The 15224-nt window shown below is 40.5% G+C and overlaps 1 protein-coding gene across 4 annotated transcripts in view; it reads right to left on the bottom strand.

Annotated features, from left to right (window-relative positions):
• WWP1 (WW domain containing E3 ubiquitin protein ligase 1) overlaps positions 1–15224 on the bottom strand; it is a 150875-nt gene that overhangs the window by 104602 nt on the left and 31049 nt on the right. For all 4 annotated transcript variants that reach the window (XR_001919118.1, XM_018058181.1, XM_018058180.1 and 1 more), the window contains exon 3: positions 4563–4653. Coding sequence is in view for 3 of the 4 variants with exons in the window: in XM_018058181.1 (XP_017913670.1) it covers positions 4563–4632 (70 nt within the window). In the remaining variant the exon portion in view is untranslated. The remainder of the gene's footprint in view (positions 1–4562; positions 4654–15224) is intronic.

Genomic DNA, 15224 nt, shown 5'->3' with positions numbered 1-15224 from the left:
CATGGCTGGTGGAAATGCAAAATGGTCCAACCACTTTGGAAGACAGTTTTATGGTTTCTTACAATCTAAACATAGGCTTACCATGTGATCCAGTAATTGCACTCTTTGGTATTTACTGAAAAGAGCTGAAAACTTATGTCCACACAAAGCCTTCAAGTGGATATTTATCACAGCTTTATTTATACAACTGTCAAAATGTCTAAGTAACCAAGATGTAGTAGATGCATGGATAAACAACTTGTGTGTGTATGTTCAGTTGCTTAGTTCAGTTCAGTTCAGCAGCTCAGTCTTGTCCAACTCTTTGCAACCCCAGGGACTGCAGCATGCCAGGCTTCCCTGTCCATCATCAACTCCCAGAGCTTACTCAAACTCATGTCCACTGAGTTGGTGATGTCATCCAACTATCTCTCCTCTGTCATCCCCTTCTCTCCCACCTTCAATCTTTCCCAACATTATGGTCTTTTCTAATGAGTCAGTTCTTCACATCAGGTGGTCAAAGGATTGGAGCTTCAGCATTAGTCCTTCCAATGAATATTCAGGACTGATTTCCTTTAGGATTGACTGCTTTCATCTTGTAGTCCAAGGGACTCTCAAGAGTCTTCTCCAACACCACAGTTCAAAAGCATCAGTTCTTCGGTGCTCAGCTCTCTTTATGGTCCAACTCTCACATCCATACATGACTACTAGAAAAACCACAGCTTTGACTAAATGGACTTTTGTCAGCAAAGTTATGTCTCTGCTTTTTAATACACTGTCTAGGTTTGTCATAGTTTCTCTTCCAAGGAGCAAGTGTCTTTTAATTTCATGGCTGCAGTCACCATCTCCAGTGATTTTGGAGCCCAAGAAAATAAAGTCTCTCACTGTTTCTATGGTCTCCCTGTCTATTTGAGATGAAGTGATGAAACCAGATGCCATGATTTTAGTTTTCTGAATCCTGAGCTTTAAGGCAGCTTTTTCACTCTCCTCTTCCACCTTCATCAAGAGGCTCTTTAGTTCTTCTTTGCTTTCTGCCATAAGGGTGGTGTCATCTGCACATCTGAGGTTACTGATATTTCTCCTGGCAATCTTGATTCCAGCTTGGACTTCATCCAGCCCAGCATTTCACATGATGTACTCTGCAAATAAGTTAAATAAGCATGGTGACAATATACAGCCTTGACGTACTCCTTTCCCGATTTGCAAACAGTCTGTTGTTCCATGTCTGGTTCTAACTGTTGCTTCTTGACCAGCATACAGATTTCTCAGAAGGTAGATGAGGCAGTCTGGTATTCCCAACTCTTTCAGAATTTTCCACAGTTTGTTGTGATCCACACAATCAAAGGCTTAACTGTATTAACTGATACTCAAAATGATAAATACTGTGGAGGCACTATTTTGGCTACTTACACTTCTTTGGTCCATATCTATTTTCCAATTGGGTCTCTAGGCTTTCGAGTGATTCTATTTATTAGCTACCTGATAACTTTTCTCTAAGGTCCCTTCTGGCCCAAATCAGCTAGACCAGGTCTTTGTTACTTCAGTTAAGTACTCATACAGTAGATAAAGACCAGGAAGAAAATTACATCTCAGATATGGTGGCCACAGGTGCTGCACGAGTTAACACTGAAAACCAAGGATACAGCTCTAAGCTTAGCAGAGCAAAAGCATAAGTATCAGGAATTACACTTAGATGGAATACACATCAGAATCATCAGGGAAGTGCTTGAAAATATGTAAGTTCACAGTTCACAGAAAACTAAATACAAATATCCCTGAAATATGCCTCAACCTCACTCATGAAACAAATGATATATAAAATGACACTTCAGATATTACTTCTTACCTAAGTGTCATCATGCCTGATAGTGTATCTTGATGAGGCTATAGGAAAACAGGCACTCTCATAGACACCTGGTGGGAACACAGAAATAGTACAGATCCTATGGAAAGGAACTTCACAACAGTTGACCTCTGAACAACAGTGGTTTGAATCGTGTGGATACACTTCTACACAGATTTTTTTAAGATAAGGACATACTACAGTACTATACCATCAGGAGCTGGCTGTATCCATGGATATGGAACCATGGATATTGAGGGCTGATTGTAAAGTTATGCATAGATTTTTCAAATGCACAGGACTCGGTACCATAATCTCTGTGGTTCAGGGGTCAACTGTGATTGATAATATCACACATGCTTACTATTTGATCAAGCAATCTCATTCTAGAATTCTATCCTAATGACACATGAAGCCCTTTATTGTAGCACTATTTGCAATATCAAAAAATGGAACTCAGTGTCCATCAATAGGGCACTAGCTGAATTAACTCTGGTACATCCAGTCAACAGAGTACTGGGCAGCGATAAAAAGGTGTATGGAATACTCTGCTATGGACAATACCCTAGGATATAACTGTTAAATGAAGAAAAGCAAGGTGCAGGAGCTAGATGCTAAGAAGTAGGAAGATTGAAAGGAGAGATATGCATGCATATAATGTGTATACCTGCTTATATTTTCAAAAAGAAGCAATAGATGGATAAAACAACACTAATAAAAATGTTTCCAAAGGTGGAAGGGAAAGAAGGGGAAGGAATGGACAGAGTACCCAGACTTATCCAAATATCATTCTGAATTAACAATTTTGACTCTGCTACTGCTAAGTCACTTCAGTCGTGTCCGACTCTGTGCGACCCCATAGATGGCAGCCCACCAGGCTCCCTTGTCCCTGGGATTCTCCAGGCAAAAACACTGGAGTGGGTTGCCATTTCCTTCTCCAATGCATGAAAGTGAAAAGTGAAAGTGAAGTCGCTCAGTCGTGTCAGACTCTTAACGACCCCATGGACTGCAGCCTACCAGGCTCCTCTGTCCATGGGGTTTTCCAGGAAAGAGTACTGGAGTGGGGTGCCATTGCCTTCTCCAATTTTGACTCTAGAACTGTATAAATGCCTTATATGGTGATAAAATAAAATTAAATAAAAAATAAATAACTGAAAGCAATGAATCTGACTAACCCAGTTGGTGGCATAACCAAATGTAAAAAAAATTCTGACTATACATACGAAGGAGGGACGCTCACAGGGAAATCTTAAAACTGCAATGAGAGGGCCTGTTATTTTCAGTAACTTTAACACTGTAAGACTTCTGTGTGTGTGTGTTAGGATAAAACAGATATACCTGTGCTGATATTATTTAGAATTAAAATTCTGAAGTTAAGAGAAAACAGAAATATAAAGTAAAAAGAAGTAAAAATAACTTTTTTCTTCTTTTATTGGAAAATAGTTGTTTACAGACTACAGCTATTCTTTAGAATTAGCCTTATCAGCATGAACTCGGGATTTGCTTTTTGCTTTCTAAGACAATAAACATCTTCTAGCTCTGTTCACTGAAAACTCCTATTAACAGTTGACCTGATAGTTATGAGTACCATGGGAATTACAGTATATCTCCTTCTTATCCGAAACACAACCTGCCCCTCCTAAGGTAAATATTATTTCTAATGTTCTAAGCACAGAGCCACATACAAACATCCCTCCTTTTTCATATCCATATGGCTATATGCACTATTTCACACTTTGCTCTTTCACTTAAAAATATTATCTTAGAACTTGGCTCTTACTGGTACACATATTCATCTCATTCATTCAATGAAACATGTAATTCATTGTTTATCTAGAATTCTGCCAATCTTTTGGTATTAAAGATTATTTTTCTGTTACTCCTACTAATTTATCTTGCAGATATTTATATATAAACTATCTACATACATTATATGTGGACATTATTTATATGCATATATGAATAATATAAATACCTGAAAGATAAATTTATACAAGTAAAATTTCTGGTTTAAGGACTATTCTTTGAATCATTACTCCAGTTAGCTAGAGTAAATGATCTGAACCAAGGCTCTTCCATGCTTGTACATATGCTGTTCCTTCTCCCTCCCATACTTTTGGCTGCCAATCTGCAGTGAACTCTAATCCTTCCTACAAGAGCTGAAGTGTCACCCTCTGTGACTCCTTCTCTCACCCTGCTTTCACAGACCTACAGGCCCTCTCCAGGGCCAAGCAGAGCTGTGACACTTTCCTCTAAGTTCTCACTGCATCCAGTTAACAGTCACTCTGCATGGTGACTGTCCATGCGAAACAGACCTGCTTGACATTTTACAGTAAGTCCCTGGAGTACTAGGGCCTTGTGTTTTCATATATGGAATTCCACTTAACAACTATTTGCCCATGACTGAATGAATGGCTTAAACGCATGGAAAAGGGCTTTTAGCATCTTTCTCCATTCTAATAATCTTTTAAGCACCAGTTCATTTCAATGGGGCTTATTCTAATACCCAAATTCTTCCACCACCAAAACGAATAGAGCTCCTCTGCATCCAGTACAGGTTCAGTAAATACTCACGGAATAAATATTTTCATAGAGTTTCTATCTTTGAGGCCTATTGCAACAAATACACCATGGCATAAATCTAAAAGAAAAGATACTTATGAAATAAGTCTGCTATATTAGGTATTAAAAAGAAAGTTTCATCAGAGAACTATTAGTTTAAATTACTGTGAAAACAACTTACCAGTTACCTGTAACTGCAACCTTCCACTGTGGTTATTACTAGTATCAGACCTTGGCGAAGCAGTGGCCATGTCCCAAAATTCAGCTTAAATCTACAAAAAAGTTAATTTATTCATATATTAGACTAGAGATTATAATTTTCAATACAATTAACACCTTGTCCCCAGTAAATCTTGCATGTTTCTTTCTATAGATAATTTTTCCAAGTTCTATTTCACTGCCCCACCCTATTTTTACTTTTTAAATAAACACAAAGCTGAGCTACTTCAGCTTTAACCTGAATGGCAACTATTTTAAGGCTAAACTTCTATTCACCTTTAACCTACTAAGATAAAGATGAACATTAAGGGCAAGATTGAAAAAGTAATATAAATATGTTTCTTACCCTCATGGACTTTATTATTATGATTATTAAGCATAATTTAACTTATATGCAAAGTACATCATGAGAAACACTGGACTGGAAGAAACACAAGCTGGAATCAAGATTGCCAGGAGAAATATCAATAACCTCAGATATGCAGATGACACCACCCTTATGGCAGAAAGTGAAGAGGAACTCAAAAGCCTCTTGATGAAAGTGAAAGAGGAGAGTGAAAAAGTTGGCTTAAAGCTCAACATTCAGAAAACGAAGATCATGGCATCCGGTCCCATCACTTCATGGAAAATAGATGGGGAAACAGTGGAAACAGTGTCAGACTTTATTTTGGGGGGCTCTAAAATCACTGCAGATGGTGATTGTAGCCATGAAATTAAAAGACGCTTACTCCTTGGAAGAAAAGTTATGACCAACCTAGATAGCATATTCAAAAGCAGAGACATTACTTTGCTGACTAAGGTCCGTCTAGTCAAGGCTAGGGTTTTTCCAGTAGTCATGTATGGATGTGAGAGTTGGACTGTGAAGAAGGCTGAGCGCCGAAGAATTGATGCTTTTGAAGTGTGGTGTTGGAGAAGACTCTTGAGAGTCCCTTGGACTGCAAGGAGATCCAATCAGTCGATTCTGAAGGAGATCAGCCCTGGGATTTCTTTGGAAGGATGATGCTAAAGCTGAAACTCTAGTACTTTGGCCACTTCATGCGAAGAGTTGACTCACTGGAAAAGACTCTGATGCTGGGAGAGATTGGGGACAGGAGGAGAAGGGGATGACCGAGGATGAGATGGCTGGATGGCATCACTGATTCGATGGGCATGAATCTGAGTGAATTCCAGGAGTTGGTGATGGACAGGGAGGCCTGGCGTGCTGCAACTCATGGGGTCGCAAAGAGTCGGACATGACTAAGTGACTGAACTGAACTGACCAAACATAAAAAATAATAAAAATTATTAAACATAAATTTTTAAAAGTTAGTTTTAGCAATAAAAGGCACGTTGGTCAAACAAAGAGACCATGAAAATGGCACTGCATATCTGAAAAAGAACCATTTCGAATTTGCTTAAACTCTTCATTTTAGAATAGTTTCAGATTTACAGAAAAGTTGTAAAGAAAATAGCATTCTCATATATCCTATACCCAGTGTCATCTACTATTGATTTCTTATATTAGGATGCTATATTTGTCCCATATCAATATATTATTATTAATTAGAGCCTATAGTTTATTCAGATTAGATAGCACTTAAGAGAGAATCACCAAACTTGAATATAAACTTTAAAAATTCATTTAGAAGTAATGCTGAGATAAATAGCTTGAAAAATCAAACAGAAACTAAAAGACATGAAAAGATAAAATGTGACCTGACATATATTTCTGCTCATAATTTCAGAAAATGAAGAAAGAGGAGATCGTACTAGCAGAGAAAATGACTTAGTTTTCTAGAACCGTGAAATACACTTGTTCACAATTCTAAGAAACACTGCATGAAATAGTTGGGGTAAACATGAAGACACTCACGTTTGAACACACAGAGACACACAGCAGTCACGCTGCATAGCACCGAAACACAGGGCATGAAGACATTCACGTTTGGACACCCAGGGACACGCAGCAGTCATGCTGCACAGCACCAAAACACAGTGCAAGCTAAAAGCAGCCAGAGAGAAGAGTGATGACACTCAGAAGAGAGTCAGGTGACAGCAGGATTCTCAGCAAGTAGCGACAGAAACACGGAGAAAGCGTCTATCTGCGGAAACTGAGAAAATGGATTTAAGCACCATAACTCTCTTTGGAACACAGAAGGTATCAAGCCTGTGCCAGAGTTTACCAACAGCAGGCCTTTACTTCGACAAAATCTGAAAGACACGTTTCCAAAACAGAATAAAATTACACAGGAGGATGCTCTGAGATGCAGGAAGGGAAAGATGAGTAAAGAAACTGGTCAGCATACAAGTAAATCTAGATAAACACTGCCAATAAAATAACAACAGTGACATCTTATTATGGTATGTAAATAAAACCAGAATAAACCATTAAAATACAGAACCAAGGAGAGAGGCACCAAGTGGAGGGGCTGGGCAGGGAGCAAGAAGACAGGGGCTGACGAGGTCAACTCTCTCCATTGTCCGGCAGAGGGCCTGTGCTCTGGCTTAACTTTGGACTACATAGCATTCCCAGCAGGATTTCAAGGGTAACCAAAGAAGAACAGAAATAAGGAGTGTAATTTCCAAACCAGTAGAGTAGAAGAGAATACAATTTAAAAAAAAATTCAATTCCCAAAAAAACGGCTAGAAAAGGAAAGGAAAAAAAAAAATCATAAACAACCAGCATTATCAGAAAGCATAAAGTAAGAGAGTGCAAATATAGAAATAATCACAGTAACAACAAATACAAGAGTAAGATGAGAGACGCCTACAAAATAAAGATGCTGACAAGCATGGAAGCAAAACTATGGAAAAGGACATAAATACGAACAAAAGGAAAGCTGGGCTTAGTCATAGTAGCAGAAAAAGAGCGTTATCAGGGAAAACAAAGAAAATGATACAAGAGTCAATCTAAGTAAGCAGACAGAGAACTCCAAATTTGCATGCTTTAAAAAAAAAAAAAAAAAGCTTAGCTTTGGTTCCTTCTCCCAGCCCAACAAAGTGATCTCAGCCAAAAAGAATGGCAAGTCCCTGACAGACTTCGGGGTTGAGGAATGGTAATAGCATGGTAGAAGCACCATCTATGACCCCAAAACAGACGACTGAGGCTGTTTCAACCATTTGACACAGTTACGATGATAGCACGTCACAGCACCTGAGACTGACTTCCATCCTGCCCACTGCTCCACAGGCTGCTGGGAACAGGGCCACTTCCCCATCTGCCACCCTACGTTGTCTTTCTAGGGAGCCCAACTTGTAAGAAGCAGAAGTCTCCATTCAGGAGTTCTTTAGAGTTATCAGCACTGAGCATTTACCGTGAGAACCCAGTAATGCAGGAAGGTGGAAAGGTTTTCATTATGCTCAGTTTGAGAACCTGGAGTTCCTGTTCAGCCTAGAGCCTCAGTAAAGAATCTCTAGACAGCAGAATTCCAGGGAGCCCTGCTAATCAAGGACAGGACAGGGACAAGGATGGTGGTTCTTTTCACTGAAAAAGAAATCACAATTTTCACAAAACAGATACGGACCGGAGAAGCTGTCCTGCACAGACAGCCTGGATTCGCCTATTCACCTAGAAGAGGTGAAGAGAACTTTGAAGGCAAACATCGTGATTGCTATGGAGGCCACGACTGCCGTCATGACTAAGGCAGCAGAGGCTGTAACAGAGGCCATGACTTCAGGATAAACAGTGGAAAAAGGCAAGCTGCAGCGGGCACTAGAGGGACAATGACTGTGAAGCTCCATAGATAGGACGTTCAGTGGTAGAGCACCAAAGACAACTGCTCTCAAGATATTATAGGTATGACGACAGAGGACCCTTCCAGAGACCCAAACTGCATTTAAAGCCTCAGGGTACTCCTAACGAAGATGTTTCCTCTGCTGGTACCTCCTTATCTGGCTTTCAGGCAGCTTCTATCTTTGAGGCAGCAAAGCTCAGCCTGATGCCCCAGTTGTGAGAGGACAAGGAGAAGAGCAGCTACAGAAGGAATGGGAGAAAGGGCAGCATCGGCTTGCTGTCCAGTCGCTCAGTCGTGTCCGACTCTCTGTGACCCCATGGACTGCAGCACGCCAGGCTTCTCTGTCCTTCACCCTCTCCCGGAGCTTACACAAACTCATGTCCATCAAGTCGGTGATGCCATCCAACCATCTCATCCTCTGTCGTCCCCTTCTCCTCCTGCCCTCGATCTTTCCCAGCATCAGGGTCTTTTCCAATGAGTCAGCTCTTTGCATCAGGTGGCTAAAGTACTGGAGCTTTAGCTTCAGCATCAGTCCTTCCAATGAACACTCAGGACGGATTTTCTTTAGGATGGACTGGTTTGATCTCCAACTAGAGTGACAGCCTCGAAGGGACACCAAAACTGGCAAAGTAAATAATTTCAAGAACAGTGATGGTTGCGAACAGGAAGTAAGTCACCTTGGACTGGGACCTTGCCGCATCCATCAGAAGTCAGATCAGGGTGTGTGAAGGAGAGAGTGAGACCTCTCTGGAAAAAAGATGAAATACTCAGTAAAAGCAAAAGACTGTCACTCTCCAACTTCTAAGCCTCCCAGACCTGATGAGCTACCAGACGAAATGCTGGCAACTCCATCGAGAGAATGCTTAGGTGAAGTGAAGTGCTAATCCTCTGTTGATCTCAGTTCAAACACACAGCAGCAGTCCCCTACAAGTGATGGGGAGATGCCACTCCAGTTCAACCATCTCAGCAAGGATCAACGTGGAAAGATGAAAATAGGGCAGATGTGGTGAGCACCCCAAAAGGTCGAAAGTGGGAGCACCAGCATGAACCAAGAGATGAAGTAGTAAGGACGAATGGAAGAAGTCCGAGAGGAGACAGAACAAAAAGGATCAAGAGCTCTAACCTGCATCTGAGAACCCAAAGGAACCTGAAGAACGTAGCTTCTAAGTTCAGTACCGTGAGTACACTGCTCTCCCAGTTGACAGTGAAAATTAAAGAGAATTCTACACCCCGTGCTTTCTCCTAGCTTCTCTCTAGCCTGAAACATTTCTAAGCAAATCAAATCTCCATCCAGACCAGGCAAAAAAGAAAAAAAAAATCACAATCTCCCAGGAGGAGAAAAGCCTGTAAAGACTGTAGAACTACAGGAAGAAACTGACCACTGATTTGGGTGATTTCAACACACACTAATTTTCTATAGATCAAGTGAATCAAAAAATACCTAAAAACAAAATGATGAACAAGAATTTAATGAACAGAACCTAAGTGTTAGAAAACAAACATTCTTCTCAAGGATACATGGGACATATAGAAAAACAGTACGTACGTTGGGAGGTAACTGTCATTAAATTTCAGAGAATACGTATGATTTTCTTCCTGGGTGCTGATAAAAATGCAGTTAAGTTAAAAATCAATAATGAAAGATTAATTTTTAAAATACAAATATAAAATAATAACACTTCTAAATATTGCATGAGTCGTCAGAAACGGTAATGGAAATTTTTCAAAAAATACTAAAAACTGGACTCCCCGGGAAGAGGGGTTTGTGAGTCCACCTGCCAATGCAGAGGACACAGGTGAGGTCCCCAGTCTGGAAAGACTCCACACGCCAGGGCACAAGTTCTGAGCCTGCGCTGTAGAAACCTGGAGCCAGAAGTAATGAAGCCTCCTGCCCCAGGGCACATGCTCTGTAACAAGTGAAGCCAGCGCAGTGAGAAGCACCCACGTCTCAACAAGAGCAAAACCCCTGCTCACTGCAACTAGAACAAAGCTCTCGAGTAGCAATGAAGACCCAGCTCAACCAAACATAAATAACTAAATACAATTTCAAACAATAAAAATATTTCGTTGTTTAGCTGCAAAGTAGTGTCTGACTCTTTGTGACCCCATGGACTGCAGCACATCAGGCTTCCAAAAACACACTTAAAAATGAATGTAACTGAACTACAAACATTTTTGGAATACAGTAAATGTTACAGTTTGAGGCAAATCTATAGCCTTAATGACTTGTCCTAGGAAAAGAAGGCTGAAAGTAAATGAGTTAACAGGACAATCTGTTAAATTAGAAAGACAGTAATCAGTAAACCCTAAGAAAGCAAAAGGTAATAAAAAAGCAGAAACTAATGAAGTAAAAAAAAAAAGTAACAGAGAATATCAACAAAGTCACAGTTCTTAGAAAATACTAAAACAAATAAATGTCTGGCAAGACTTGGTGAAGGATGAATACAGTGGCGCCCTGATGGATCGCAGCCTGGCTGTGGTGAAGGAGCTTGTGTGATTCAATGAAGCTACGAACCACACAGTGCGGGGCCACTCGAGACGGATGGGTCATAATGGAGATTTCTGACAAAACGAGGGCCACCGGAGGAGGGAACGGCAACCCACTCCAGCATTCCTGCCATGGGAACGCATGAACACTATGAAAAGGCATACAGATGTGACAAGTGTCGACGATGAGCCCAACACGCTGGAAGGTGTCCAATGTGCTACAGGGGAAGAGCAGGGGGCAAACCATTCACCATCACAGCCATCCAAGTCTCTGCCCCAACCTCTAACGCCCAAGAAGCTGAAGCTGACCGGTTCTATGAAGACCTACAAGACCTTCTAGAACTAACACCAAAAAAGATGTCCTTTTCACCATAGGGGATTGGAATGCAAAAGTGGGATGTCAAGACATACCTCGAGTAATGGGCAAGCTTAGAGTTTTGCCAACAGAACACACTGGTCGTAGCCAACACTCTTTCAACAACACAAAAGACAGCTCTACACATGGACACCACCAAATGGTCAGCACTGAAATCAGCCTGATCTTCTACTCTGCAGCTGAAGATGGAAAAATTTTATACAGTCAGCAAAAACAAAACCTGGGCTAACAGTGGCTCAGATCATAAATTCCTTATTACAAAATTCAGACTTAAATTGAAGAAAGTAGGGAAAGCCACTAGGGCCATTCAGGTATGCCCTAAGTAAAATCCTTTATGAGTATACGGTAGAGGTGATGAATAGATTCAAGGGATTAGATCAGGCAGCCGGAGTGCCTGAAGAACTATGGATGGAGGTTTGTGACACTGCACAGGAGGCAGTGACCACAACCATCCCAAAGAAAAAGAAACGCAAGAAGGCAAAATGGTTGTCTGAAGAGGCTTTACAAATAGCTGAGACAAGAAAAGTGAAAAGCAAAGGAGAAACGCAAAGATATACCCAACTGAATGCAAAGTTTCAGAGAATAACAAGGGAAGATAAGACCTTCTTCGATGAACAATGCAAAGAAGTAGAGGAAAACAATAGAATGGGAAAGTCTAGAGATCTCGTCAAGAAAATTGGCGATATCAAGGGAACATTTCATGCAAAGATGGGTTCAATAAAAGAAACGGTAAGGACCTAATAAAACCAGAAGAGATTAAGAAGAGGTGGCAAGAGTACACACAAAAATTATACAAAAAAGATCATAATGTCCTGAATAGCCATGATGGTGTGGTCACTCATCGAGAGCCAGCATCCTGAAGTGCGAAGTCAAGTGGGCCTTAGGAAGCATCACTACGAACAAAGCTAGTGGAGGTGATGGAATTCCAGCTGAGCTATTGCAAATCCTAAAAGAATATACTGTGAAACTGCTGCACTCAATATGCCAGCAAATCTGGAAAACTCAGCAGTAGCCACAGGACTGGAAAAGGTCAGTTTCATTCCAATTGCAAAGAGGGGCAATGCTAAAGAATGTTCAAACTATACAACTGCACTCTTTCCACATGCTAGTAAGGTTATGCTCAAAATTCTTCAAACTAGGCTTCAGTAATATGTGAACTGAGAACTCTAGAAGTACAAGTTGGGTTTAGAAAGGGCAGAGGAACCAGAGATCAAATTAACAAAATTTGTAGGATAATAGAGAAAGCAAGGGAATTCCAAAAAATATTATTTCTGTTTCACTGACTATATGAATCACAACAAACTGTGAAAAATTCTTCAAGAGATGGGAATACTAGACCATCCTACCTGTCTCCTGAGAAACCTGTATGCAGGTCAGGAAGCAACATTTAGAACCTTACATGAAACAACTGATTGGTTCAAAATTGGGAAAGGGGTACGTCAAGGCTATATACTGTCACTCTGCTTATTTAACTTCTATGCAGAGGACATCATGTGAAATGCTGGGCTGGATGAAGCACAAACTGGAATCAGGATTGCTGACAGAAATATCAACAACCTCAGATATGAAGATGATACCACTCTAACAGCAGAAAGTGAAGAGGAACTAAAGGCCCCTTGATGAAAGTGAAAGAGGAGAGTGAAAATGCTGACTTAAAACTGAACATTCAAAAAACTAAGATCATAGCATCCTGTCCCATCACTTCATGGCAAACAGAAGAGGGTAAAGGTGGAAGCAGTGACAGATTTCATTTTCTTGGGTTCCCAGATCATTGCTGATGGTGACCGCAGCCTTGAAATTAAAAAACGCTTGCTCCTTGGAGGGTCTTCCCTCGTGGCTCAGGAAGTAAAGAATCCGCTTGCAATGCAGGAGACCTGGGTTGGATCCCTGGGTTGAGAAGCTCCCCTGGAGAAAGGAATGGCTACCCACTCTGAGATTCTTGTCTGGAGAAAAGGAAAGCTATGACAAACCTAGATAGCACATTAAAAGCAAAGACATCACTTTGCTGACAAAGGCCCACAGAGTCAAAGCTATCGTTTTCCCAGTAACCACGTAGAGACATGACAGCAGGACCATAAAGAAGGCTGAATGCTCAGGAATTGATGCTTCTCAACTCTGGTGCTGGAAAAGACTCTTGAGAGTCCCTTGGACGGTGAGGCGATCAAGCCAGTCCATCCTAAAGGAAATCAGTCCTGTATATTCACTGGACGGACTAATGCAAGCTGAAGCTCCAATACTTTGGCCACCTGATGCGAAGAACTGACTCCCTGGAGAAGACTCTGATGCTGAGGAAGATTGAGGGCAAGAGGAGAAGTGCGTGTCACAGCATAAAACAGTTGGACAGCACCACTAATTCAACGGACATGAGTTTGAGCAAACCCCGGGAGTTAGTGCAGGAAAGGGAAGCTTGGTGTGCTGCAGTCCATGGGGTTGCAAAGAGTCGGACACAACTTAGTGACTGAATAAAAACAACAACAAATAAAGTGAAACAACATAAAGAGGCCCTCAAGAGAATGGATACATGTATATGTGTGGCTGAGTCCCACTGCCTCCACCTGAAACTATCCCAACATTGTTAATTTGCTGTCCTTCAACACAAAATAAAAAGTAGAAAATAAAGTTTCCCAAAAGACCTACATATCTAAGGACATACTAATACAACAGATGTAGCAATGCAGAACTGTGAGAAAGGAGGGACAATTAAATGGTCCAGATAGTATCTATATTGGAAGAATTAGACTGGATTCCTACCTCACATTGTATACAAAATCAATTGAAGACAGACTAGTGATATTAATATGAAAGACAAAGTTTTAAAAGAAATTACACTATTGTTTTGAGTTCTCCCAAAAAGAAAGATTTCTAAAGCATACTAACCAAAGAAGAAAAGAATGAATATTTTCACTGTGTAGAAACTGAGAACTTCTATTTAGCATAAAACATCATTAAAAACAAACTGCTAAAAGACAAGCCACAAACTGGGAGATATTTCCAAAATGTAAAACTGAATAAGCATTAGTAATTAAACTATGTAAGAACCTTGACCAAAAAGTTAAAAAAAAATAAATAAAACAGTAAGCAAATGTGGGGAAAAGAAAACAAACTGAATAGAAATTTTATAGACATGGAAACTTGTCTGGCCAAGATGTATTTTTAAGAAACACAGAATCTCAATTATTCATCAGAGAAATACTAGTTAAGACCACAAGAGATGCTATTTTCAAACTCACAAGAATGGTAAAGACTAGGAATTTTGACCTAAATAATGGAAAGAAAAAAAGGTGGGGCAGTGGTGACTCTTTACACACTGCTACTAGTTGTTTAAACTGGCAAACCTTAAACTGCTGGTAGGTATTAAATTTGGTAAACTTGTTGGAAAACAACTTGGCTTTATTTTATAAAGCCAATCATTTGCATGTCCTTAAAGATAATCATGATGGTATGATCACTCACCTAGAGCCAGACATCCAGGAATGTGAAGTCAAGTGGGCCTTAGAAAGCATCACTACAAACAAAGCTAGTGGAGGTGATGGAATACCAGTTGAGCTATTTCAAATCCTGAAAGATGATGCTGTGAAAGTGCTGCACTCAATATGCCAGCAAATTTGGAAAACTCAGCAGTGGCCACAGGACTGGAAAAGGTCAGTTTTCATTCCTATCCCAAAGAAAGGCAATGCAAAAGAATGCTCAAACTACCACACAGTTGCACTCATCTCACACGCTTGTAAAGTAATGCTCACAATTCTCCAAGCCAGGCTTCAGCAATACATGAACCGTGAACTTCCAGATGTTCAAGCTGGTTTCAGAAAGGGCAGAAGAACCAGAGATCAAATTGCCAACATCCACTGGATCATGGAAAAAGCAAGAGTGTTCCAGAAAAATATCTATTTCTGCTTTATTGACTATGTCAAAGCCTTTGACTGTGTGGATCACAAGCAACTGTGGAAAATTCTGAGAGAGATGGGAATACCAGGCCACCTGACCTGCCCCTTGAGAAATATGTATGCAGGTCAGGAAGCAACAGTTAGAAGTGGACATGGAACAACAG

The sequence above is a fragment of the Capra hircus genome, chromosome 14 (genome assembly GCF_001704415.2).
Source record: "Capra hircus breed San Clemente chromosome 14, ASM170441v1, whole genome shotgun sequence".
Classification (NCBI taxonomy): Eukaryota; Metazoa; Chordata; class Mammalia; order Artiodactyla; family Bovidae; genus Capra; species Capra hircus.
This window is presented reverse-complemented; position numbering and strand designations above follow the sequence as displayed.